This window comes from Gavia stellata, chromosome 14, assembly GCF_030936135.1.
Source record: "Gavia stellata isolate bGavSte3 chromosome 14, bGavSte3.hap2, whole genome shotgun sequence".
Classification (NCBI taxonomy): Eukaryota; Metazoa; Chordata; class Aves; order Gaviiformes; family Gaviidae; genus Gavia; species Gavia stellata.
The window spans coordinates 12,092,250-12,116,312 of record NC_082607.1 but is presented as its reverse complement, the minus strand read 5'-3'; the positions used below and the strand labels follow the sequence as shown (position 1 = coordinate 12,116,312).

Genomic DNA, 24,063 nt, shown 5'->3' with positions numbered 1-24,063 from the left:
TGGTCTCATGCCTTTCCAGAATAAATGAAGTGTTTGAGTCAAAGGAGCAATGCTGCGCTGGCCACCCATGCACCCTTTCCTCCATACCCACCATCTGGGCAAGAGAACGCACTTCAGGAAGGACAGTGAATGCATGACTGTATGGGGGTTTCTCCTCAGCTCCTTTAAGCCAGTCATTTTATACCCGTAGCAAACCATGTTTGAATCAGGAAGCTTCTGACCTAGAAATAGGTACAGGCTTGAACAACGCTGGACTATATGCATTTGCCCTTGCCCTTAATGTCTTCCCATGAACCATGCTGGAGGCAGGACAGGGAGTTGCAGCATGCTTTGGTCTGAGCGCAATCGTTCCCCTGTGTCATGTCTGGCTAGTCTCAAACCCCACGTCTGCCTCCAAACACCACGTCGTCCTCGACATTTCCCAGGTTAAAAGGATGGTTGTGCTGCTGGCTAAAGAAGAGTCTAAGAAAATAAGCCTAAAAAGAAAGTTTAAAGGCAAAGCTCCCACGCAGGACAGCATCTGTTGAAAGAAGCTGGGCTCAGCCACACTAGCCCAGAGCCTTGCAGCAGATCTGCCTGCAAGTCCCAGCATCACCATACCACCGGCTGTTCCCATAGCTACACAGGAAGATAAATTTAGTTCAAGGAACCTTGTGTTGCTACATTATTTAATAAACAGACGCATTCAAGAGGAAAACACAGGCAGGGACCCAGTTTAGCTGCTGCGTGGGCTGATCAGACCTATGGACTCGAGGCTGCTTCCCGAAGTGAAAGGGCCCAAATCCTGAACCTCAGCACCATGCTGCTCTAGCCCAAGCCAGTCAGCTGTGTTAGTCACAAGAAGACTCCAGCACAGCCACAGTGGAGTGCCCAGGCTGCACCCTCCTGGGATACTTCTTGCACCAGGAGCCAGGCAGCCACTGCTAGGGTCTCCCTGCCTCTCTGCTGCTCAACCCAGACTGCTAAGGAGCGCAGCGAAGAGGCCGTTGGAGGTGTCCGCTGGTCAGGCACGACCCAGCCTGGCTGTGCTCAGAGCCATGCCCATGCTGCAGTCCCCTCTGCTCATACTACCTCTGGCTTTCCACCGCCTGGGTAACCCCAACCCCCAGAAATGGGGAGCATAAGAGCCATGCCAGTCCAGCAAGAACAGAGGAGGGTGAGGAGAACCCACTGCCCCACCAGAATGATGACCTAGAGCACAAATAAAGAAACCAGGGTTTTATTAAAGATCATGTGCAAAAGGCACAGTGGCAGGAGAGAGGGAACTACTCCAACATGAGGTTTGTCTCCTCCAGCACAGTCTGCAAGATCTCATGTACCTGATCTGACTCACAGTTAATATCCTGGAGCTCCAAGTGGGGGAAGATGAACGAGAGAATCCAGCTCACATTCATATGCAGGTTCTTAAGTTTCTCCATAACACTGTGGGCAAGAGGGCAAAAGCCAAGAGGAGAGTCAGTGACAGGAGCCTGGATCTGGTACCTCCCATCACACACCCAGCTGCTATCCCCCTTCCTACCAGGAGGACCATGTGCACTGGGGTTCCTCGCTCCATCCCATTCTTATCTCCATTACAGACCCAACACTGTGCGAGGGATCCAGCAACAAGGTGCCATAGTACAGGACAGACACAGTATGGACAAACCACCTTTCTGTAAAGCATCTTTGAAGCCAGATCAATTATTTGGATTCATCTGGTGATTCCACCTCCTCACAACAGCAGGATCCTCACTTATAACCCGCTTACCTAGACAGCAGGGTGATAGATACCAGGGAAGCAGTGTCCTATGGAAACAGCAGCCCACAATGACTCCTGCCCTCTCCCCCCACCTTAGGGATGACAGGGACTGCCAACCAGCCAACCCACAGCTCTGACCCCTTCACTTCTTCTTTCTCTGGGCCCCTGCAGGAAACCTGTGCCTCCCTCAGCACCCCTAAGTGCACCTCTGTATTCTTGAGCCTCTCCATCGGTTCAGCCTTCTCCTCTGTGGACCTCGCCAGCCTTGCTTTCCGCTTCTGCCACACAGCTTGGCAGTAACACGTGTATTTCTTGCCACAGGGCAAGCCTTCCGTCTTCTGAGCTCTGAGCAGTGCCAGTTCCTCTTGGCATTTCAAGAACTCTGTTTTCAGGCAACACTTCTCACACTCAGTTTTCTCCACATGAAATGGGAGGAGGATGCATGCACAGGAATTGTATCAGTTGGTGTCGTTGTTTAACCTTGGCCAGCAACTAAGCCCCACACAGCCACTCACTCACTCCCCCCAGGTGGGATGGGGGAGAGAAATCAGAAGGGTAAAAGTAAGAAAACTTGTGGGTTGAGATAAAGACAGTTCAGTAAGTAAAGCAAAAGCCATGAGCACAAGCAAAGCAAAACAAGAAATTTATCCAATACTTCCCATTGGCAGGCAGGTGTTTAGAGCCCACGTGGAATTATGGGGCACCAAAGCCGTGTCAGGTCAGGTCACTGCTGCACTTGCACTGCTTCTTGTAAGCTTTGTCCTCCAGTGGTTCAGGTGGTTCCTGCTATAGTAATTCCTGTAACATGCCACTCAAATCATGAGTTACAACAATTTCAAGGTATATCCATTACAATCTCCACCCCTGGTCCCGTTGGGTCAGGTTACAGGGTTTAACATTGCAATGAATTACTCCCCTTGCCCCAGCTCTGGCTCGGACCTATCCATGGACTGCAATACCTTAGGGGTGTACCTGCTCCAAGTGGAGCCTTATCTATAACCACAGTCTCTTCAGGTGTATATCTGCTGCGGCATAGACTTATCCACAGCCACGGTCGCTTTGAGGTGCACCTGTTTCAGCATGGCCTTACCTATGGGCCACAATGCCTTCAGAGATATACCTGCTCCAGCATGGCCTTACCCACAGCCACAGTCCCTTCAGGAGTAAACCTGCTCCAACATGGCCTTATCCGTGGCTGCAGTGCCTTCAGGGGTGTATCAGCAGTGTTGTGGACTTTGAGGTGTTCCAGCATGACCTCACACACAGCCACAGATGCTTCAAGGTGTACCTTCTCCAGCATGGGCTTATCCTTGGGCCACAATCCCTTCAGAGGTATACTTGCTGTGGCACAGACATAACCATGGCCACAGATGCGAGGTGTACCTTCTCTGGTGTGGACTTATCCATGGTCACAGACACTTCGGGGTGTCCTGCTCCCACGTGGACTCATCCACAGGTCACAGTCCCTTTGACTCAAGTGTTCACACTGGAGTTCCAGCCTGTCCAGTACAGCAGCACAGAAACAGCAGTGATGCCCTGGCCATCTGCCAGCCCAGGCACGTCACCATTGCTGTTATCAAAATGTTCCTGGGCACAGCAGAGTAAGATGATAAGCAGTACAGCAAGCAACAAAAGCAAAAATGCAGCCACTAACAAGCACTAGACTCTTATGTACAGTAAGGCAAGCAACACCCATGGCAAGCACAGGAGACTGTCGATTAATAGCTAAACAGCAATAACAGCTATTAATTTGATCTAGCACATTCCAATCAAATCTGTCATTATCTTGAACCCGTCATACCCCACATTGGACACCAAAAAGGACTGCCGTGGTTTAACCCCAGCCGGCAACTAAGCCCCACACAACCACTTGCTCACTGCCCCCCCGGTGGGATGGGGGAGAGAATCGGAAGAGTAAAAGTGAAAAAAATCATGGGTTGAGATAAAGACAATTTAATAGGTAAAACAAAAGCCACACACGCATGCAAAGCAAAATGAGGAATTAATTCACTACTTCCCATCATCCGGCAGATGTTTAGAGCCACTTCCAGGACAGCAGGACTCCATCATACGTAACGGTTACCTAGGAAGACAAATGCCATCACTCCGAATGTCCCCCCCTTCCTTCTTCTTCCCCCAGCTTTTATTGCTGAGCATGATGTCATATGGTATGGAATATCCCTTTGGTCAGTTGGCGTCAGCTGTCCCGGCTGTGTCCCCTCCCAGCTTCTCACGCACCCCCAGCCTACTCGCTGGTGGCGTGGGGTGAAGAGCAGAAAAGGCCTCGACTCCGTGTAAGCGCTGCTCAGCAATAGCTAAAACATGGGTGCATTATCAAGGCTGGTTTAGTCACGACACTAAAACATAGCACCATACAAGCTACTATGAAGAAAATTAATTCTATGCCAGCCAAAACCAGCACAATCAGCAAGATAAAAAGAGCTTTGCCAGGCCTGAAGAAGTTAAAAGTCAGCAGATCAAGGAAGAAGCCCACTACATTCTTTACGGAGAAGTCATTCCTTCTCAACTCACTTTGACCTGCTCTCTCCAAAACCCTCCAAACCAGCAGGGATGCACAGCCACAAATTCATTACCTTGCACCAGAGCACATCCCACTCTGCTGAAATAGTCTTCAGTTCCATAAAGATATTCTCCACTGGTCTTCTGACATTCTCCCACTCCATTATATCCTCCTGCTCCTGTGTGTTAAGGACCTGCAAATCTCTTCCTCCTCTGTCTCTACTGCTGAGGCATGTGGCTTTCTCCACCTTTGGTCTGTCAAGTCTTGCCTTCCATCCAAAAGGAAAGAGCCAAATGGGAGCTTCACCACTTCCAGCAGTCTTCGAAACACCAACTGCCACAAAGAATCCCTTGTCTATGTCTTTTGTGCTCCTGTACAAATTTACACACACATTCAAGTCTGTAGCCTGTCTTTCTGCTATTAAGTTCGGCATTTGCTTTTCCAGCTTCCCCTGGACCACACCAGTCTCCCTATGATCTCCTGCTGAGCTACTGGGCAATGCTGGAGTCTGTCTTGAGGCAGCGTGATACACTGTTAGCAGGGCTGGTGCTGCTCAGAGTGCCCAGCTGCTCTTTGAGCAGACAGGTGTGCAGGCTGCCACCTACATTCATATCCTCCTGGTTTATGTGCAGAAGTTTTTCCCTTTCTTGGTAAGGTACTGCAAAGCTCTTCTGAAGGGCAGAAGTAGGGGGGCTAGGACAAGTCAGGTCTGGGAATGAAGCTTCCACTAGGTCCCCATGCTTTTCCAGTATTTCTTCTTTTATGGTCAACTTGAGCTTGCTGGGTGAAAAAAAGGAAAAAAAAAAAAAAAAGAAAAAAAAAGAAGAAAAAGGAAAAAAGAAAAAAGAAAAATAAAAAAGAAAAAAGGAAAATAAGAAAAAAAAAGAAAAATAAGGAAAAAAAAAGAAAAATAAAAAAAAAAAGAGGATGAGCAGGCTGGAGTGCCCCCAGTTCACAGCACAGCTGACCTCAGACCTCAATACCTGCTGCAGCTCTAGCAAACTACCAACCCCTTGACTGTGGGGATCAATCCTCCTCCTGGCCAGGCATTTGCTGCCCCAGCACAGAGGATTGCTGCTGAGGAAAACTCATGGCATCAGCCTCTCTCTATAGCATGATGCTACTGACGCTCGCTTTCATTTTAGGACAGTTATCATGCTCATTTCACGCAGGGGACATGTCAGTATTAGAGCTACAAGACCCAAAGACCCTGGCTCTCTACCTACCCAGCCCACTGCCTGTCTGCCATCTGAGATGGGAGTTGAACTGCAGTCCCTGAAAAAAACCCCACAGAAATTTGCTAAATGTCCTGTCTGAAATACATCTGCCTGACGCATTTCACTAAACATGGTAGGCAGGTATGTTTCTGGCGGGCTGCCATTCCAAGCTTCTTGAGCTATAAAATCTTTTGGAGCGTGTCTGTCCACAAACCCAACCAGATCTTGTGCCTGTCAGAGCCCTGGATACCTGACCCATTTGTCATGCAATGAAAAGCCTGACTTCAGGAAGGGAACGGCCAGTCCATCTGCAAGTCTGTGTTATGGCCCAGGCCCTCGGATGGATTCCCAACAGCACTGGGCAAACAGAACAAGGAACGTGGGCTCAAGGAGGAGCACAGGAAAAAGCAGAGTGTGTTACAGGGCTGTTGGGAGAGATGACCAGGGTTGGAGGGCAGAGATGCTGGTGGAGTTTGCTGGAGGTGCTGTGGAGAGCTCATGTTTAGAAAAAGTAGTTCAGCATGGCAGCAGTGAAGAGAAACAAGAGGGGCCTGGGGAAGACCTGAGGCAGAGAAAACAGGAGCACCAGGAGGTGTTTGGCCCCACCAACACGACGAGAGAAGCAGCTTTGCGAATTACTGCTCTGAGCCAGCTAGGGATAAGCAGGACCGCTCTTACCACACCACGTTTTCAAAGCTGGCGTAACCCAGCGGCCTCCTCCCTCCGCAAGAGCCCGCAAGGAGCAGCTGAAGGTCAACCAGATCTGTGATCCACTGACCAGGCGCATCCTGGGCAGAGGGCCACAGAGACAGGCCAAGGGGCACGCGACTGCCCTCGTGACAGCCCAGCCCCCCGCTGCAGGGCCTTTCCGGGGCAGCGCGCGGGCAGGGGCAGGGCGCGGGCAGGGGCAGCGCGCGGGCAGGGGCAGGGGCAGCGCGCGGGCAGGGGCAGGGCGCGGGCAGGGGCAGCGCGCGGGCAGGGGCAGGGCGCGGGCAGGGGCAGCGCGCGGGCAGGGGCAGCGCGCGGGCAGGGGCAGGGCGCGGGCAGGGGCAGGGGCAGAGCGCGGGCAGGCCCCGCGGCCGGGCGGAAGAGGGCGAGTGCCGGACGCAGGCCGGCAGCCCCTCAGCCGGGCAAGTAGTGCCACCGTGCGGAAGCGGCCCACATTGCCCTCTCGTGCCCCGGGCGGGAAGGGTTTCGGGAGGCGGTGGGAGAGAGAAGTCAAAAATAAATAAATAAATCGGTCACTCACATCTCAACACCACCCACCCCACCCCCCGAAGGTAAGGAGAATGTGAGGTTTATCCAGAGAAATCTTTCAGCCAGAAATCTGCTTCCTTGCTGGAAGCCAAAAGGTATTTGGCTTCTCTCGAGTAAAGATGTCCTCTGTACAAAGCAATTCATAGACAGAGCGAGCTGGATGCTCCAGCAGCGGAGAGGCAGTCACATCAGCTGCCATCCAGACTGACCACGGGGCTGGAGAACTGTACGCGTGGAGATGAATTTAGCTCACAGGGGTGTGAAGGTGTTAACACTGATACACAGAAACCAGGAGGATTTAAAAACACCAACTTGTCAAGCATTTCTGTTCCTCCCTCTGTTCCACCCTGCTACCCTTCTCTCTCTGGACACAGGAGGATGAAGGAGCATTTCAGTCTTGCAGACCCCTCTCTCGAAAAGGGAGGGAAGAGAAGTCTACCCAGGACAGATCCACCAGCTCTGGCCAGGGCTCATTCCAGCAAACTGCATCGCACCAAGACCCTCCACGTGGCCTCAGTACAGACCCCAAACAAAGGACAGAAGACAGAACATGCAGACAGTAGCCTGCAACCTACCGCTTACCTTGCTCTTAAGGGTCTGGTTTTCTCCGGAGGTCCATCTCCTCTCTGGACTGCAGTCATCTTTTTGAGAAAAGGGGGAAAGGCAGCAGTCCCATAAACAACTTTTTCTTCAGCCTCCAGCTTCAGAGTGCAGGTGAAACTGCTGGTCCAAGCAGGCCAGGGCATTGATTCAGGGGGCAGCACCTGGGAAAGAAGTGAGATTTAAAAAGTGAACGACAGACCTCCGTATGTCAGCTGCACCACAGGCACAGCTTGGCCTTAGCCAGGAGGAAAGAGGCACAGTAGGACAACCAAGCCTATTCTGTGCAGATTCCACCTGCCAGGTATTAAATCAAGATCCCTCAGTAACAGCCATTCGTGGGACTCAACCACTAGAGACCAGCTCTGAGTTTGGCTACCAGGGATGTTACCTCCATTACAGACCCAACACTGTGCGACGGATCCAGCAACAAGTTGCCATAGTACAGGTCAGACACAGTATGGACAAACCACCTTTCTGTAAAGCATCTTTGAAGCCAGATCAATTATTTGGATTCACCTGGTGATTCCACCTCCTCACAACAGCAGGATCCTCACTTATAACCCGCTTACCTAGACAGCAGGGTGATGGATACCAGGGAAGCAGTGTCCTATGGAAACAGCAGCCCACAATGACTCCTGCCCTCTCCCCCCACCTTAGGGATGACAGGGACTGCCAACCAGCCAACCCACAGCTCTGACCCCTTCACTTCTTCTTTCTCTGGGCCCCTGCAGGAAACCTGTGCCTCCCTCAGCACCCCTAAGTGCACCTCTGTATTCTTGAGCCTCTCCATCGGTTCAGCCTTCTCCTCTGTGGACCTCGCCAGCCTTGCTTTCCGCTTCTGCCACACAGCTTGGCAGTAACACGTGTATTTCTTGCCACAGGGCAAGCCTTCCGTCTTCTGAGCTCTGAGCAGTGCCAGTTCCTCTTGGCATTTCAAGAACTCTGTTTTCAGGCAACACTTCTCACACTCAGTTTTCTCCACATGAAATGGGAGGAGGATGCATGCACAGGAATTATATCAATCAGCAAGATAAAAAGAGCTTTGCCAGGCCTGAAGAAGTTAAAAGTCAGCAGATCAAGGAAGAAGCCCACTACATTCTTTACGGAGAAGTCATTCCTTCTCAACCCACTTTGACCTGCTCTCTCCAAAACCCTCCAAACCAGCAGGGATGCACAGCCACAAATTCATTACCTTGCACCAGAGCACGTTGCACTCTGCCGAAATAGTCTTCAGTTCCATAAAGACATTCTCCACTGGTCTTCTGACATTCTCCCATTCCATTATATCCTCCTGCTCCTGTGTGTTAAGGACCTGCAAATCTCTTCCTCCTGTGTCTCCACTGCTGAGGCATGTGGCTTTCTCCACCTTTGGTCTGTCAAGTAGAATCATAGAATCACAGAATATCTCAAGTTGGAAGGGACCCATAAGGATCATTAAGTCCAATTCCCTGCTCCTTGCAGGACTACCTAAAGCTAAACCATATGACTAAGAGCATCATCCAGAGGCTCCTTGAACTCTGACAGGCTTGGTGCTGTGACCACTTCCCTGGGGAGTCTGTTCCAGTGACCGACCACCCTCTCAGTGAAGAACCTTTTCCTAATGTCCAGTCTGAACTTCCCCTGATGCAGCTTCATTCCATTTCTTTGTGTCCTGTCGCTGGTCACCAGAGAGAGAACATCAGCACCTCCGTCTCCGTTGCCCGCCTTGAGGAAGTTGTAGACTGTGACGAGGTCACCCCTCAGCCTTCTCTTCTACAAGCTGAACAAGCCAAGTAACCTCAGCTGTTCCTCCTAAGTCTTGCCCTGGAGGCCTTTCACCATCTTTGTCACCTTCCTCTGGACACACTCTAATAGTTTGATGTCCTTCTTACAGTGAGGCGCCCACAGTACTCGAGGTGGGGCTGCACCAGTGCAGTGTAGATTGGGGCAATCGCCTCCCTCGGCTGGCTAGCTATGCTGTGCTTGATGCACCACAGGACACTCTTAGCCCTTTTGGCTGCAGGGCACACTGTTGACTCATATTCAACTTGCCATCAACACAAACCCCCAGATCTCTTTCTGCGGGGCTGCTCTCCAGACCCTCATCCCCCAATTTGTGCGTATAACCAGCATTACCCCGTCCCAGGTGTGGAATCCAGCACACAGCTCTCTAGTCTATCCAGATCTCTCTCTGAGGCCTCTCTACCCTCAAGGGAGTCCACAGCTCCTCTTAGTTTAGTATCATCAGAAAACTTACTTAATGTACATTCTGTTCCTGCATTCAGATGATTTATAGAAACATTAAAGAGCACTGGCCCTAAAATTGAGCACTGGGGAATCCCACTGGTGACTGGCCACCAGCCTGATTTACCATAACTCTTTGAGCCCGACCCACCAGCTAATTGTTCACCCATCGTATTATGGACTTGTTTGGTGGTGTGCTGGACATTTTGTCCAGAAGGATACTGTGAGAGACAGTATCAAAAGCTTTGCTAAAATTCAAAAAACACCACATCTACTGGCTTCCCTTGGTCAACTAAATGGGTGATCTTGTCATAAAAGGAAATTAAGTTCATTAAACAGGACTTACCCCTCATGAACCCGTGCTGGCTATGACCAATAACTGCATTGTCTCTCAAGTGTTTTTCAATAACTCCCAGAATAATAACTCTCCATGATTTTACCAGGCACTGAAGTGAGACTGACAGGCCTGTAATTACCAGGGTCTTCCTTCTTACCCTTCTTGAAAACTAGGACAACATTTGCCAGCTTCCAGACTAGTGAGACCTCTCCAGACTCCCAAGAGCGTTGAAATATAATTACATTGGCCAGCTCTTTCAGTACCCTGGGATGAATCCCATTGGGTCCCATAGACTTAGGCGCATCCAGCTGGAGCAGCAAGTCTCAAACAAGTTCAGGTTCGGCTGTGAGTTTATCATCCCCCCAGTCATGGTCTTCCAACACAGGGCTCCAGGGGTGTCAGGGCCCATCATTGGTGTTGAACACACAGGAGAAGGCGGCATTAAGTGTCTCCGTTTTGTCTATGTCCCTATTTGTGAGGTGACCAATTTCATCAAGTAATGGACCAATGCTATCTCTGATCCCCTCTTTGCTGTTAAAATATTTTTAAAAGCCCTTTTTGTTGTCCTTTGCAGTACTGGCCAGCTTGAACTCTAATCAAGCTTTGGCCGCATGAATTTTCTTCCTACAATGGTGAACAGCATCTCTGTAGTCCTCCTGTGTCGCCTGTCCTTGCTTCCAATGTCTATACACTTTCCTTTTCCACCTAAGTTCTAGAAGATCCCTGCTCATCCAAGTTGGCCTTCTGCCCCACTTGCTTGACTTCCGACACTTTGGAATTGCCTACTTCTGTGCTCTTAAGAGATGGCTCTTAAAAAGTGACCAGCATTCATGGACCCCAATGCCTTCAAAAGCAGATCCCCAGGGGACCTTACTAAATGGTTGGCATATTGGGCCTTCTGTTCACCTCAGAAGAGAGTCTCCTATGACAATAACCTGTCTTTTTTTCTTAATGGAAGTGGTTCTGATGTGGGGCACAGGCCGACTTAACCTTGGCGACACCTCCAACCTAGATGGATCATTGTCCTCGTCACTGTTCGGTTCCACTTGCAGAGCCTCGTACCTATTATGCAAGGGCACCTGGGAGGGTGGGGTAGTCACAGAGGAGATGCGCCTGCTGCATTGGGCAGGAACTTGTTGTCATTCCCCCCTAACCCTTAAGTCACTGCGTTCTGCCAGGTGGAGAGAGGATAGGGAATCCTCTGTATCATGTGTCCTGTCTGCCTCACAGGCCTGTCCCAGGGAAGGTAGAGTGCGGTTCCCTCTTGGAGACCCTGATACTCCTCAACCTAATCACCTCCTCCCGGAACTCTGCCATTAAGTGGAGGCATTCCTCTGCTAGGACGCGCCTCCCACAAGTGTACTCACTGCAGCCATCCGGTACTGGTTTAAGAGTAGCAGCCTGGCACCTGGGAAGCAGCATGTTCCCATCGGAGCTCTGTCTGGGAAGCTGCGTCAGTTGCGGACGTAGCCCTGGATGACACTCCCTGGGGGTTTTTTTTATAGCTGGGGGGCTTGGCCACGGCTGTTCCTGGCACCACCCAGGTCTTGTCAGCCACTCTCACATGAGCTGCCGGCTCCTGGTGGGACACACTGCTCCCCTGAGGAATAATTATTCCCCTGGAATTCAGGGGAGTGGTGGAGTCACCATCACTGGAGGTGTTCAAGGAACGTGTGGACGAGGCATTGTGTGCCATGTTTTAATGGGCATGGTGGTGTTAGTTGATGGTTGGACTTGATGATCTTGCAGGTCTTTTCCAACCTTAGTGATTCTGTGATTCTGTGAGGTTTCCCCAGTTCAGGAAACCCCATGGTACACCGCGCCAGAGTGCTCCACTGTGGGTTGTGCCAGTACCAGAGCTGCTCACCTTGTGTCACCTTCCATCCAAAAGGGAAGAGCCAAACAGGAGCTTCACCATTTGCAGCAGTCTTCAAAATACCAACTGCCACAAAGGGTCCTCTGCTGCAGTGTCACAGAGCTTCCCAGAGAACACATTCTGGGCAGCCGTGTCCGAAAGACACTTCTGAAAATTCAAAACATCAGACTCTTTAATATAACCAGCTAACCTGAAAATGGGGAAAGAGGCCACACAGGACCAGTGCTGCAACCCCAAGAGAGGAAGCATGCAGCTTTCTGCATCCTCTTCTAGACAGGAGAGGCAGGAAGGAGCACACTAGGACTAGGCAGGACAGGATAGGATTGAGCACAGGGACTGGAACTGCCCTGATCCCTGTTAATATTAAAAGTTTTAAGCATGTCCAAGGTGTACAAAAATAAGAATCAAAGTCTTATTTTATATGATGCTCCAACATCTTCATGCATTGGCATCTCCCTTGGCAGGAGGGAACATGAATAACAGTGAGGCAGGACTGAGAACCCGGCAAGCCCTGCAGCATCAAGCATCAAGCCTTTCCTTGTGCTGGGTCCTGCAGCCTTCTCCCTCCTGCCTCACTTGCTGTTCCACGCTCTCCCCGGATGACGATGACAATGTCCTCTTCCTCTCTCTGTCCAGCTCCCTAGACAAACAAACAGGAAAAAGAAGCTCCTTGCTGACTTACCAAGGGGTAAAACATTCTTTTGCCTAGAGAATCACAGGACACCAAGAGAAAAGCAGCAGACATCTCTATGCAGGACACACAATGCCTGTCTTTCCCCCATCCTTGCTGCAGGTGGCTGAGCTGCAAACTGGAACTGGACATACTCACCCCTTCTGGCATTTCTGGCTGTATCTGGTCTCTTCTCCTCATCACTGTGTTCCTGCTCCTCGGGTGCCAAACAGCTTCTGCAACAAGAGCAGTCAACCGTGCCCGAGTGTGTAAAAGAACAGTTTGACTTCCCTCTCCCACCAAAAATCTCTATGGTTTGGACATCTATGCAATGTCTCTAATCCTTTAGGATTTCAGATAAAAGAAGATCAAGAGAACAGCTGAAGAATTAAGCACTGTGCTTAAGGGCTAAAGGGAAAAAGAGCTACTTGAATCCCAAAATGACATAGATGAAATGAAGTACAGACTGAGACAAAGTTCAGCACACTCTATTATGCCAATCATTTCTGCTTCAGTTTTGAGTTTACGGAGAAATGCATCATAACCCATGTGGGCAGCATAGACCTCTAATACCAGCTGCTTCAAAGGAAAGGAACTGTCACAGTCATGAGTTATGTGGAAACAGTCTATAGGAAAAGTTCCCTCTACGTACCACTATACATTTGCAGTGATGTCCTGAAGCACAAGATAAAAATTCTGCATACAGGTTTAAAACAGAAATGTAACTATTACTTTTCTGGCAGCCACGAGTACTGCACAGGTGTTTTCACTGAACTGTCCAACAAATTCTTAGGTCTCTGTCCTCAGACAATATTGCTAACTTAGAAATTATGTGTACACCTAGGCAATCCTAATTACTCCTTCTATAGTACCTTGTTTGCTTGCTCTGGTCTGCCACCGCCTTGCTGATTGCTCAGTTGAACCAGGTCAGTCTGAAGGCACTCACGAATCCCACAGTCCGTTTGTCTGGCTTGACAAAGAACTGTTTCCCATCTGTAATCTGTGCTGCTTCCTCTTCCAGATCACTGACTTTTAGTGTATCAAAGAGTTTTAAATTGAGGCAGTCCTGTATTAGCTTCTTCCTCTGTTGAAAAGTGGCTTTATTATCTAGTTTCTAGGCTATAAAATCTTACTCCTCAGCCTCGAGGGCCAAATGATTTCCTTAATAGTTTATCATGAAGGCTATCTTATCTATCTTTGTGGAATGCCGAACTTAAACAGATAACAGCAATTCAGCTGTATAAACTGGTTGCACCCTGGAATTTGTTGATCAGAGAAAAGGATTTGCCTTCAGTAACATCCAGACAGTTGGTCTCAGTCCCAACTCGACCAGTTCTTTCTGCTTAGCATCTGAGCTGATACTCTTGGTAAGGAAATAAAGCTTTTTTATTCTCCAACAAGTCAGGAGATCTCAACAAGAAACTGTATTTTGTTTTCCCATTTGCCATTTGACTGTAATTCAATCAGCACATTTAACTAAAACTCATCCAATCCTTCAGAAGCACTATAATTTAAATGGCCAGATTCCTCTAGATCAAAGGCTGTTATTTTAAAGGCATCAGGAAAAAAGGGGTCAGGCAGTGACCAAAGCAAGCATGTACTGAAACATGTTCCTATTTTAACATCGCCTGTTTTAACAAAGATCTGCATTCACGGGTATGTGGAAGGAAAGCAGGAAGTCAAGCATTTGACAGAAACCATTTGTATTTCAGGGATGTGAGACAGCATGGAAAAAAGTCATCCAGGGCTCAGTTCATGAGTCTCCTACCTGTATTTGGGGAGGGGATGAAGATGACAAAACCAGCTTACTGGTAACAACGTAGGGTCAGCCTGGTCAGGAAACTTCGTCCACTTCAGACACTCTTCACATTGTACCCACATCTGGTCTGGTCTCTCTCTGCAAAAACCACTGCTCAGTCTGAGTATTTCAAGTGCGGAGTAAACACCAGGAAAAGCTGTTCAGAATGAGTGCTGCCACCTGACCCCAAAGCAATTCCAGCCCATTTGGCAAAGGACATAGGATAGTCCAGGGCATCCAATTCCCTATAGGAAGGAGGAGTCCAGTCACCCCTCAGCAGCCTCTGCTCCTCCTGATGGCATGTTCCCACCCCAACTTGCCCAAGGGAAACCCCCAGGCCTTTAACACAAGGAAAGATCAGCGCAGTGGCAAACTGGTTCCTACGATATCATGTAAGCTGCATCCATGTTTCCCAAGTTCATCTGTGCAATCTTCTCCTTCCAATAGCTGTTGAGTTTCTGTCCTAGTACAGTGAACATCTGTCTGGAAGGAAGAACTCCATAACAAATGGGCAACTCCCACTGGCACAACAGGCAGTGTGAGGAACAACCAGGGCAAACACAAACCCCTTCCCCAAGAACTTGACTTAGACTTGTGACTGCAGGTTTTAGGTTGGCACCTTAGCAGCCCTTCTGTATGACCCACCCCACAGAATCAAAAAATGGACCGCTATCATCACAAAAAAATTCAGGCTACAGGTCCCTTTTCCCAAGTGCAGCCTTTCCCAAAGTATGGAGTGATGCACCCTGAGGAGAGCAGGGGCTAGTGCCTGGAGGGAGGACGTTGCCTGCTCCTGCTGCACCCCTTAACTGGAGGCTCCACATAAGCATCTGACTTTTTCTTTTGGCTTTATAGGTGTGTTCCCAGTGTGGGTGGCTCTGCTAAATTGTACACGAACACAGGTTCCATTTTATTTTGGTGGAGTGTCCTCAGGGCTGGAGTCTTGTGAGGGAATGAACTGGAAGAACACAGAGACTGTGTCCTTTCCTCAACCCAAGGCTATATGTCTGCACCAGACTTTCAGGATAAAATTCTCCATGCTCTCTAGGGTCACTAGAGAAGGAAAAAATGGGCCAGTCTGGGGCTACTTCACAATAAACAGACCTAAGAACATGTGCAGTGCTCAGAACAAAGGCTGTATCACAACAAAACCCTCTCCAAGCAGCAACCTTGGCCACAGGTCTCCCTTACCCGTACTCTTTGCCTTCTTCAAAGTCCTCTTTGTTGTGTGCTCAATTCAGGAAGTTGCATTCGATTACAACAATCACACCTACACCTCCTTCCTGCACCAGGGGCCAGAAATGAAGGGAAAGAGCTGCTTTAGCCAATTCTGCTCAAAAAAAAAAAAAAAAGTAGTCCTTTGGGGAGCACTGACACCCCAAACCCCTGACACAAAGGTTGATGGCAACACCATCGCCTGTGTATTGCATGCCAACAGCACATATGAGGTACAAACACCTGGCAAATCCCACTGCAAAGGTATTTTGGGCATATAATACTGAAGCTTTTTCTTCCAGAAAGCAGAGCACAGGCTGGCTTAACTAACAGACCAGAATTATCTGTGGCAAAGACGGTCATCACCTCCAAGGCATGCCATAGCTCTGAGATACTGCTGCAAGATAACACCTAGAAGCAACTGCTTCAGCGACTACTTCCTAACAGAGTCCAGGCTATCCTGCCAGAGCAGATCCCCTTCTGGAAATCACCCTGGAGGAGAGGCAAGCTGCCATCTTCTGGTAGCACCTCCAGCCACAGTAGTATTAAACAGTAGCTGGAAGTCTCTAGTCACCTAAAACTCAGACAGGCACCCATTGTGCAGATGCACACACTGATCTGATCCTAGACACACCAGGTCTCCTTGTTCAACTCTGGACACCATGCAATGTAGAAGCAAGGATTTAAATCAAGGGTGCTTTTTTGCAAAATCCCATTCTCTCCTCTCCCAGATAAAAAGGGGTAAAAGACAAGTCCAACTACTCACCATCCTTTGACAGCCCACCTTCTCATAGGATCTGATAATCTGGTTGTTGTGGTACACCATGATCCTGTAGTGGCTTTTGTTCTTGCAGGTGAATCCAAAGGTGATCTTCACCCTTTTGCACTGAGGGGAAATGTCTCAAGGAAGAAATAAACAGCAAGCACCAGAGGAGGAGCAGAGGAGATGAACGAGTTCCACAGGAAGGAGTGAAACACTCTGGAGAGGCCGCAGCATCAAGCAGCCCACACTGCGTTCCTCAGCACAACACCTTTGATCTTCAGCAGGGTCAAAGCGCTCAGCCTTGGCCTGCTAACAACCCCATGCACGCAGCCAACAATTACAGATAAGAACACGTGTAACAGACTGGAAGGGAGTTGGATACAGCTGTACTGAGCGAAGCCAGTCCGTCACTGCCAAGTCAAAATATGCCTTGGTTATAGATTTAATAAAAACTCTGATATGCGTTTATATTACCCTGATAATAGCACAGGCAAGATCTGGCCAAAGAAAACTGCCTTGGAGTATATCACAAATGAGATAACTAATGACTAATAATTTTATTTGTGACTAAAAGATAAATGACCAATGTTTACAAAACCAAATCAAGCACATCCAGTTGGGGCTGAAGAAATGTTAGTAACTAAGAATGACACTAAGGCCCATCAAAGAAAAGCAAGTTCTCCTTCAGCAGACTCCAGTTTCATAAATTCAGTTCTAGACAGGCCACTATTAGATGGGGCACTGTGTGTTTAGGATTAAAATATTTCATTAACCACTTTTTGTCTAAATATATTTTCATTTGCTTATTTCTTAGAGTCAGAGCTCATGTTTGCAATGCACATGGTCATCACATGCTTTCCAATACAATGCTACTTTATCTGTACACAACAGGTGCTAAACTCCAAATCTCGATGATCTATTATTTTATGCTCACCAGCTATGCAAGGCCAAACCACCTTTGAAAGCAAGTGGAAAACCACTACTGCTTGGGCACGACCACTACAGGTTTCTAACCTGCTGCATTTCTGCAAATCATCTCAAAACACAGTGGCTGTGCAATCTCTGGAGAAAGCATTAGCACACAGATGTGAACTACTGTGAAGCTACAAAAGCAGGAAAGCAGCTTTGTTGGTTCTCCAATTCCTGACTAAGTACGTAGGTACAGAATGTAAGTAACACCTTTTCATCTTTGGTCAATCTTTTCATATTAACATAAGCACAGAAATTCATGACACAAAATGACCTTTAAAGCACGTAGGAGCAGAGGGGATAAAAGATGCTCAGGTGTAGTTCAAGATAGCTTAAGCAAAGTTCTTTCTGGGAGAGATTTGAAGAATGGATTGTTCTTCACACTTGGCTTTACTTGGGGATACTGGTTTCTGTTCTGTGGACACTGCTCTCCAAAAGCACATGTCAGCAGGTAAGCCAAAAAAGTCATATTACTCCCGAAGAGCTGGGGTGGCCTAGGAGCAGGTGTTGGGAATGAGAATCAACATACTCCAAGAACTCAAATGACCAACTTCTAGTCAGCTGAGAAAAGTCAGCAACCAGCTGCTGCCGAACAGGACAGAGGGGAAGAAAGACTTTTCTGGTCTCATTATACACTTTTATAAAGTGTTTTTTCCACTGAATTGAATAATCCTGTCATTTAAAATACATCTCAGCAGATATTTTCCCAAGCAAAACTGACCAGTCAGCAAAAGCCTCAAGCCTTTCTCCACCTCATTCTCCCCTGACACAGCACATCAGCCTTGGGGAATAGTAGAAACTGGCTCACGTACAAAGTGAGCCGTGAGCCCCATCACCCACTGCTCCAGCAGAAGCAGCTTTGAGGGCTCCCTTCTAAGCTTCACATCAGGATTTGGCTTCTCAAAGGTGACCAGAAGATAGGAAGGAGAAGATAATTCAGCCTCTCTATTAATTTAAATCCTGGATTTCTCTATGCATCAGACCAGATGGGCCTGAGCCCAGCTGTGAGGTTGGTCTGGAACCCCCCAGTGTACTGAGGCTGCTGTGGGACCCAAGACGTGGCAGGGACGATACGATGAATCTTGGCTTGTAAAAACCATATTCAACATTGGGCTGGCTCTTGGTGATCAGCTGAGTGTTCACCACCTTCTGTCGCAGGATGATCCGCACGCGGGGCTTCAGATACAAGATACTGCAGTATGCCTGAGAGACGGGACAGCAAAACAGAACAGGCAGGAGAATTCTAGTTGCATGTAGTCTTTTCCAGATGAACCCAAAATCTAGTTTGGATTTAATGTCTTTCATCCCCTGTGAGTCATGCACAGAACAAAGCTGGGGAAGGGCCATCCTGCTCCCTTTCAGCTCTTGTCAACTTACTCCATTTCCAGGCCAGGAAACTCTGGAACTATCTTCTGAGAGAGCAGAACTTTTCTGCTGGGAATCTCCCCATCGTCTGCAAGGAAGTCTGCTATCAGAGTATCGTGCTTATCTGTATCAAAATCCAGCTCCAGCTTCCCATCCTCATTTCTGAAAAACACCAAACACAAAAATAAAGACAGTCTCCTCCCATCATCAGTACCCGAGTCTGCTCTTCTGTATCAGGATCCCAAGGGAACTTCCTGAAGAGCAGATAAAACAGCGTATTTCACACGCTCCATGGATCTCATTAGTCAGTCATTTAATTACAGGTATTTCTGTGCAGAACACCAAAGTAGCAGAACACTTCAGAACAGTCTTGATAACACAGAAATAGGGAAGTTCCATTTGCGAAAAGGAAGTAAATGTATTAATTGGTTTCCTCTGAAAAAAAGAGCATGCCTGTGACAGACAGAACTAGACCCAACTCTCCTAACTCCCAGCATGGCACCCCAAGCGCTCAATCGTACAGAGGGAGGAGGGAGAAATTTGTTCCTCCAGTGGCCATGCTGGATGACAGTGGGCTTAGACCACCCAGACTGTCCTGAAGCTGTCTCTGCTTTTAGCTCTTCCCCATCCTTGGGGCACCACTGCCTCACTGCACGCCCCAGCCCCACACCTGCGAATGTTCCAGATGAGGATGCACATGCCCTTTTTGCCTGGAATGGCATTGAACTGTGCCAGCAGCTCCTTCCTGGTGTTGAAGAGGGTATGCTCCAGGATGGCCTCCGCGCTAGGCACAGAGTCTTCAGTAATAATCATTTTCTCTAGAAGCCAGAGTCAAGGAGAACAGGGTTGCCCAGTCCACCTACATCCCTTTTGCCACAGGGGCACAAAAAAAATCCAGCTGCAAAGACCTGGTCACAGGCCTGACACTCCAGAGCGGTGTGACACAGGAGAGACTACAGGAGGATGGTCTCAGAGACAGACTGAGCCAGGACAGACATGACAGTAGAATGCTTTGAAGGAAAACACTTAAAAGCATCAAGCTGAGTCAGAGGCAGTAACGCCATGCCAGCTGATAATACACAAGCGGTGCTAGGGAGCTGTATATTCTCAACTCCCTTTGGCGTGAAGGAAACACAGCCTGGAAGTATGTCAGCATGCCCAGGCAGCACCAAAGGCCATTACAGGTGCAGAAAACCAGCAGAGAGCGTAGCTCCTGGGCTGGGCATGTGTACATGGGTCTGCATGGCAGGGGGGGAAAGGGACAGAAACAGGTAGCCTGTAGGTTGGTGGCATGACTGCAAAGGCTTTCCAGGAGCCAAGTTAGTAGCAGATGCCCCCAAGTAGATGCAAGACAAGTTCTAGCTCAAGGAAAAGGGAATAATGCTGCATGGCAGTGTGTTAACAGCAAAGCCTGCTGCAGGGATTTTCCAGGTGCAGCTCTGATTACAGTTATTCTCACCCTCTCCAAACATTGTGCTGTGCGCACGTGGCCAAGGGACAGCTGCAGGCAGCCTGTGCCCTCAGCATCGTGGCAGCGCCACTGGCCCCCCATGTCCCTTTGGAGGAGGGTAGCAGCTTGGCCACTCGGCCAAGGGAGGATACCATTTTGCTGGTTGAACGACACCAGTGGGATAATCACAGTCTCAGCATGGACATGGTCCATGTAGGTCTGGGAACACAGCCCCACGCTGAGAGCCCCTCCAGTCTTGGTGAAGGTGGTGGCATCCTTCCCCAGCCACATGAAGGCAGACTTGAAGCCATAGAATCCAACGGACTGGTGGTCGCTCTTCACAGTCTTCTCCGTGAAACTGAAGCTGAAAGCAAGCAAAGCAGAAAGGGGCTAGAAATAGGGAGTGCCTGCCTCACTTCAGGCACAGGTCCACATTACCTCTCTTAACTTTTGCAAAGGGAGCTTAGCTCCTGTTCAACAAGGAAGACTCAGGATGGCTGCAGTGCTGGTAAAGAAGCCAAATCCTGCCAGTCCTATACTGCCTTCACCACTGAAGAACCACATAGATGGTCAGGAACAGTTACTCACAGGGAGGATTTCTTTAGCACCTAGGGAAGGACTCCAAACCCTAATTTACCCTAAGCACCTCCACAGCATTTTTTACATTACAGACAGGCAAATCAAGAAGCAGAGGAGCAAGGCAATCTGTTTCCAGCACTGCCCACCCAGGCCAACAGCCAGCCAGGGAAACGCCATGTGCCTGTTCTTCATAATTCTGCACCAGGACCCATCTCTCACTGGGATGGTTTATACCAGCAAGGGATGGCTCAAAATGCCCTGGTAGTGTTACACCCTCTCTGTAAAGCTCGCATCACTGATTGTTCAAGTAAAAGCTTAAAACCTATTTTTATTAATGTTAGTTATGTAATTAAAAGATAAGCCCTACTGAACTGAAATTCCTTATCACACAATATCATGCTTTAATCCTGTTGCCATTAGCCTGCCTCATTCTCTCTCATCGCTATAGAAAAATAAGTTCACATAGAATGATTAACGTGATATAAACACGTCCTCTAAAGCCATGACTCATTTCAGCATCCACAGGATAAGACAGACAAGAGGGGAAACTCCTCCGTAGCATGAGTCTACAGAAAAGGACTCTTGGTTTGACTTCAGGCACATATGTTCAGTTTTACGTGGACCTTCTCTATGTCCCAGCACAAAAGCATCTCCTCTGCTTAGTACACAGTTTGCACACCAAGAAGCCAAATGGCTTATGTTAGGGTGGTTAATGACAAGCAAAAAGTTGCTATGAGTCCCTACAGTGTCCCACAATTTGGGTTCTTTACCCGGTGCACAAGAGGCCGATATACACACAGAGTTGAGATACTTGTTTATTTCATGCCTGCGCAGAGATGGGTGCTAGGTAGTAACTCCACAAAGCTAGCACCCCTTGGTTAACACACGGTTAAGCATTTATACATTCCGAGCAACAGTTATCAGTACTTTTTACAGTTAAGCTGAGTTACCCTCATTCCCATTGCCTCTTAGATGCTTCGTCTTCACTTAAAGTCACAGCATCCTCTCTTTTTACTGGGCATATTCTGTGAGGAAGGGGCTTTCATTGGTGAGGGGTTTCCCTACCTGGGGGCGGGGTTTTTACTGTGCTCATAGTTCAAGCAATTTTCTCTTTGGTTTTATCAGTGGTTTTGTTCCCTTTGTGCTTATCTTGGCATTTCCTTGCTTGACTGGGTCATGGTGCCATCCTGTTCCTTCTCCCAGGGCCATGTCTTGTTAACTATTTGAGCAATAGACTTTGTTTCGTTTCTCACGTATCTCCAACACCTAGAGCACCCAGGCAGACTGTACACGTATAAAAGCAGTTTATTTTGCACCTCTGCATACTGGGAAAGTAAGGAAGAAGCAGGGAGAGGTGTATACATTAATGCTGGATGCTTACAATAGCAAGCCAAAGGCCAGTGGCAATGCTCACAGGAGGGAGGAGAATCCAGCCCAGCATCTGGACGTAGGAGGGCTCATAGCTCATTACCTGAGCACACAGTAGAGACTGCGAGGAGTCATTCCTGCCTCATTATCCATAAAAGTTAGACAAAGGTGACCCTTGAGCTCCACAACATCAATGCAGAAAAGCTTAGCTGTCATGCTGCAATGTGAAGCATTGTCTATGGTGAGAAGAAATCTGGGCTGTAAGAAACAACGGTATTTCACCCTCTTTCCCTCCCAAACCCTCTTTGCCCTCAGGTCAGTTCCAAGGAGCAAAGCAATTTCCCAAACCTCCTCTCTTCCAAACGGGAGGTTGTATGTGGGAAGGGAGGTGGCACGCTGGCTGAACCTCCCGGTGGCAGGGAACGACCTGCCCGGGGGTGAGGTGGGGAGGGCGTGCCGGAGCCAGGTGGCACAAAGCACATGGGGACACGCCACGACATCAGCTGGACGGCAACGAATGGGGACCGCTGCCACCAGGGCTGAGGGAGTTGCGGGCGAGCTGTGTGAATCCACTCAGCAGTCACTGCAGCAACTACTAATAAAACCTCCATGATCTACATCCCCTCAGTGCATCACGCACATTATGGAGAGGCCACTTAGTAAATCCATGTGGATTTCTGTTAAGACACACCACAGCTTGCGCTGATGCCTCCAGCACCCCAGCCAGCCTGGGGCCGGGGCTGAAGCCCGGGTGCAGGCCACGGACTTGCTGCCAAGGTGTACTGAGCCCTGCCCGGGAGCAAGGCCGGTGGGGCAGTGCTGGGACCCCCTCTCCCCACGGGGCCCGGTGCTTACTGAGCAGCTCGGCCACGGCACTGAAGGGCCGCGCGTAGATGGTGCTGCAGCTCTACAGGTAGCAGGGGCTTATCTGTGGGGACAGAGACAGCGGTGGTCAGTGCCGGCGGCCCAGCCCGCGCTTTACAGCTCGGAAGCAGATGACCCCCTCGGTCCCGGCCTGGCTGGCCACAGCCATGCCCCCGGCCCCCTCAGCCCGCTGCCCGCCACGGGATGCAGCACTCGGCGGCACAACAGCGGCTCCCACGCGGGTGGGCGGTTGAAAGCGCTAAGGCCCCTCCTTCCCCCGCCGGACACGGCGACATGGCAGCGCCGGCGCTGTGCAAGAGGGTGGCAGCACCCAGTGCAGAAGAGCACCGGTCTGTTCACAGCTCTGGGGCGCTGGGGCCCAGAACCACCCTGCAGCTACACTGACTCCTCTGGAGCTTGGACAGGGCAAAGCCATGGCAAAGCTGGTGCTCAGCAACACCACAGCCCCTTTTCTCTTTCAATTTTTCACTTTGCTCTGAACCAGAATCACCTCCTTGTAGATCGGGTGCAGCCTTGGCCAGATCGGTATATCTGTGTGTTGCTGTGAGTGCATTTACCAGAAAGACAGTTGTGATGGGAGTCATGCAGCCTGGAGGAGGAGATGGCAGCAGGGAGAAAAACAACGGCTCTTGGGAACATTCCTCTTCTCCACATGGCTGTATTTAGGTATGCAAAGGAAGCCTGCAACTCAGCTCTGCTGGGAAAGCCTGAGTTCCCTCAGCCAGCATCACCAAGAGCTCAGATGTTGCTCTCCCAGGAGCGCTGGGATACTGGGGGAAGCATATGACATTAGCTTGCCTTGTTCACAAAAAGCGTTAAAACAGGTCAGCAGATAAACCTTGGTGTCTGCCACAATGGTACCCCACCAGAGCAACCATCCTCCATTCCACAGGGCTTTATGGGAATCAATAGTGAGGAGCCAAGACATATTTGTGATCATAAAGCACCTGTGTAATTAGATACCTGTGCAGCCATAGTGTCTGGAAGAAAAGGGGCAGTCTTTTTTCTTGTCCTACAGAAACATATCTGCTGACACCACAGATGGCACAGCAGCCCCACCAGTCCCTGAATCAGTCAGCTCCCAGCACAGAGGCCACGACTGAACTCTGCTGACACAGTCCTGCATCAGTAGAGTGCAGCACCCTTAGCTCTAGAAGACTTGCCCAGGACAAAGGTGAATAAACACACACTAAGGAAATACCGTAATAAATACATTTATTTACATGGCC

General features: G+C 49.3%; 1 protein-coding gene across 1 annotated transcript; it reads right to left on the bottom strand.

Annotated features, from left to right (window-relative positions):
• Positions 1 to 1,265: 1,265 nt before the first annotated feature.
• On the bottom strand, positions 1,266 to 22,982 carry MORC4 (MORC family CW-type zinc finger 4). Its single transcript, XM_059824574.1, is given in 16 exon segments — positions 1,266 to 1,422; positions 1,877 to 2,120; positions 6,155 to 6,264; positions 7,316 to 7,497; positions 8,529 to 8,709; positions 14,211 to 14,339; positions 14,625 to 14,723; positions 15,432 to 15,519; positions 16,215 to 16,341; positions 18,262 to 18,390; positions 18,615 to 18,714; positions 19,223 to 19,370; positions 20,155 to 20,366; positions 22,053 to 22,185; positions 22,805 to 22,877; positions 22,932 to 22,982. Coding segments are annotated over 16 exon segments (2,163 nt in total).
• Between the last annotated feature and the right edge of the window lie 1,081 nt (positions 22,983 to 24,063).